At 38.9% G+C, this 3,962-nt stretch overlaps 1 protein-coding gene across 1 annotated transcript in view; it reads left to right on the top strand.

The window, feature by feature from the left end:
• DOCK10 (dedicator of cytokinesis 10) overlaps window positions 1–3,962 on the top strand; it is a 133,040-nt gene that overhangs the window by 103,762 nt on the left and 25,316 nt on the right. Inside the window, exons 42-45 of the mRNA XM_015563669.1 lie at window positions 1,011–1,148; window positions 1,818–2,000; window positions 2,522–2,632; window positions 3,687–3,902. Coding sequence (XP_015419155.1) covers window positions 1,011–1,148; window positions 1,818–2,000; window positions 2,522–2,632; window positions 3,687–3,902 — 648 coding nt within the window. The remainder of the gene's footprint in view (window positions 1–1,010; window positions 1,149–1,817; window positions 2,001–2,521; window positions 2,633–3,686; window positions 3,903–3,962) is intronic.

Below are 3,962 nucleotides of genomic sequence, written 5' to 3'. Positions count from 1 at the left end.
TTCCCTCCCCGTCCCTCCTTGGGTGAAATTTTTTTAAAGCATTTTCCCACACAAAGCTTTGTCCACAAATATTCATGGAAGCTTTCTTTTTAATAACTACCAGTAAACACTGGAAACAACTTAAATGTACATCAACAAATAAGTGGCTTAGAAAATAAATGATGTTCTATCCATATAATAGAATACAGCTTAGTTATGCTCAGGGAAGGAAGCCAAACAGAAAGAGTATATACACTGTATGATTCCATTTATTAAAAATTTCATAAAATGCTAACTATAGAAATTTTATGTTAATTAAATCTCAATAAAGCTATTAAAAACATTAGCTGCACCTAATGAGGTTTAAACTATGAAAAGTTGAATGTGCTGAATAAAGTCTACACTAAACAGAATGAATACATCAAGAAAGTCCTGCAGGTGAAAGCTCAGCATGGTGGTAGAAAAAGCAATAACCATATTTTAATTTTGTATTGCTCAGTGGAAATATTACTCAAATATCATACATCTCACAGGCTTTACAAGTGCCTATGATGACTTACCTGTCCGTGGTCTTATTTCCTACCTCTCTTTGCTATCCCACCCACTCATTCTGCTCTTTTTTCTCAACTTTGAGCTCACAGTCTCCTTTCTAAGTCAAGTTCTTGGTATTCAAGCCTCCCTCCTTGGATGGCCCTCCTAGATCTGCCCCTAGCATACTCCTTTAACTCACATGTCAATTCATCCATTAAAGAGGTCATACCTACCCACCCTATCTAAAGTACAATCCTACTCCCAAAGAAATTTCTTTCTATCATAATATATCACTATACTCTATTTCCTTATTTAGTACTTTTTTTCAGTCACTACTCTGTGAGTTATACTGGGAACATAGACCTTCTCCTCTTAACCAGCATTTTATGTCCCGCACCCAGAATTGTGCCAACCATTCCATAGGTTCACAACAAATATCTTTTGAAAGAACACAGATGTCCTTTTCCTCATCCTAAATAACTTCTGTGTTAAATCTCCAGAGACAACTTCAACAATCTGAATGTCAAAATTCATTAATGAAAAGAGTCTTCGATACCTACATGCTCTTTTTCCAAGTCAACCAGTCAGCCACAGCGCTAAAGCATGTGTTTGCATCCCTCAGACTGTTTGTATGCAAGGTAAGGGTGCTCCAGCTTCCAGCAAAACTCAGTAAAGGATGATCATAATTGCATATTAATCCTTACAACTTTTGGTATGGAGAGAAAAATATGATTTTTTTATTTTGGCTTATTTGGTTTTATTAGACTATTTATTTGGTCTTATTAAATCTGTGATTGGAGATCTCAAAATAAGCTCACAGCCTTGACAGCCTTTTGGCTTGGATATCAGAAGGGAATAAAATTAACATCTGGCCACCAATTCTTTGAGTAAGTGTTTGTGGCAGAGTTAGGTAAAATGCACACTGTGAACTGTGACGCCCATTCATGCCAAGTTAAAGGTCCACATTGAAGTAGCTACAGCTATGACCTCTTAGGGCCCCTGCAGTTTACAATGTTGGGTAAGTAGAAAACATGTCCAAGCTCTCGCTCTATGCTTTTGGGTTATCATTAGTTATTTATGCAAGGGATACCTAAAAGATAGAAAACGATTATTTTTAGGAAAAAAAAAGAAATACTAAGATAGACTTTAACAAGCAAAAGTATATCCTCTCCCACTTGCAAATAAAAGAAAAAGACTCAGTTAAAAGAAAATAAAGAAGGATTCATTCTCAGGAATTTTAAAATATGAGAGTGAACAGAGACGATGAAGGAACAGGGCTGACCTCACCAGTGTTTCCATTCCCACAGTTTCCTTCAGCGTTCTTCCAAGGGCCTGCCGACCTGTGTGGATCCTTCTGCTATGAAGTCCTAAAGTGCTGTAACCACAGGTCACGGTCAACTCAGACAGAAGCGTCAGCACTTCTGTACTTTTTCATGAGGAAGAATTTTGAATTTAACAAGCAGAAGTCAATTGTCCGATCCCACTTACAAGTAAGTGCTGCCAGTTTTCATTAGTGCTATTGTTAATGCCACGACTCTGTCTCAGCAGTGATAGAAGGGCAACCAGTGACCAACTCCTCCTCCAGACTCTGCCCTTAAAGGTGCCCATCACATTTAGTTCTGATTCATGGGCAGAGGGCAGCTGGGCAGAAGCCAGCAAAACCCATAACTCCACCTGGACTTGTTCTTGCTTCAGCCCGGGAATAGAGTCATGCAGAATACACAAGTCAGGAACCCAGTGCTATCTCTAGGATGCCAAATCTCACCAGATTCTAAATGCATACATTTCTTTCTTCAAGGCATCCTAGATTCTTACAACCTTCCTTAAGTATTTAAGTTTATAAGAAAAGCCCAGGATCGCATGGCCTTTAAAGATTTAAAACAGAGAGATATCATTCATTGGCTCTAGAGGGAGAAATGAATGGTACATTCAACTAATCTGATGGATTTCTTTATAACTCCTATTTCTTGGTTACTTACTTTTGAAGTTTCATTTTTCTTCTCTCTTTCAGCTCATCAAGGCCGTAAGCCAGTTAATAGCTGACGCTGGGATTGGAGGCTCTCGGTTTCAACATTCCCTTGCAATTACCAATAATTTTGCTAATGGAGACAAACAAATGAAAGTAAGAAATGTTTTGTGGGAATTTTAAATAATTAGGAATAAGCTAAACTGATTGTTTTGTGACTCATTTTAAAAAGTTTAAAAAAATGACAAATTTGGTATTTTGTTTATTGAGACATCACTTACATTGTTTGCTTCTTTAAACTGATAATCAGCTCTTACACTTTCAGAATATAATCTGTTAAGTGGAATTTCCAAGATGTATGGTTGAATGGTGTGTAACAAGAAAAGTTACTACAAATATCCAGAAATCCAATGGTTCTCTTATAATTCCATACTTAGTCAGTTTTATCTTATCCTTTTTGTTGTTGTTATTGTTGTTGTTGTTGCTATTGTCATTTTTTGTAGGGGGACTTCCCAAAGACTTCTCCTTTAGTCAGCACATTGAAAAGTCCAGGTCTAAAGCCCAGCTTTGGGCATGGCTAAACGCAGGGATCAAAATAATGTTTTCAGATGTCCTCCTCCTACTGCCTCTACTTTCGCCTGTCTCCCTACCTCTCAGTTCAACTTTCCTCTGTGTTTATTCCATTTACGGGAGAGCTCTCCCATGAGTTTACTCTCTGGTAGTAATCCTTGAATAGAAACAGCACCTCATTCCATAGTGCCAATTGAAGTCCCGTACTGAATCTCCTTCAACCAACCTTGTGTCATATGCCCTTCCCTAAACCAATCAATGTTGCCTGGGGGATCAAATAATGTGATTGGCCAGGCCAGTATCATGTGCCACCCCTGGTGCCTGGGAATGAGGTTGACCCACTCAAATCATATGCACGTGAGCCAGAGAGGAGAGCATTTCAAAGGACAATCAAGATGCTATTGCTAGAAGAAGGTGGGCTAGAAAACCAAAGAGCAGGGCCTACATCAATTCTTATCTTCCAATGTGTATAACCACAATCACAACATGTATATTTGCATGTATAAATATGCATGTATAAAGAATGTACATATTCATGAGCAATAGTTAAGATGCACCAAACTAAGATGACAAACCACAATTAACAGCCTCACTTCTGAATTTTAAGCAGGTTATGACTCAGGCTCTCTCTTTTCCAAAGAACAGCAATTTCCCAGCAGAGGTGAAAGACCTGACTAAACGTATAAGGACTGTTTTAATGGCCACGGCTCAGATGAAGGAGCATGAGAAGGACCCCGAAATGCTGGTGGATCTCCAGTACAGCCTGGCCAACTCCTATGCGAGCACCCCTGAGCTACGGAGGACCTGGTTGGAAAGCATGGCCAAGATTCACGCTCGAAACGGAGACTTGTCCGAGGTGATTGGCAAAGGCTGTCATTCTCCATCAGCATTGTCCTTTGATAAAGTTAATTGGTTT

Source organism: Myotis davidii, unplaced genomic scaffold, assembly GCF_000327345.1.
Source record: "Myotis davidii unplaced genomic scaffold, ASM32734v1 scaffold575, whole genome shotgun sequence".
Lineage (NCBI taxonomy): Eukaryota > Metazoa > Chordata > Mammalia > Chiroptera > Vespertilionidae > Myotis > Myotis davidii.
Note: the sequence above shows the minus strand (reverse complement) of the source record. Positions and strands in the feature narration are given on the sequence as shown.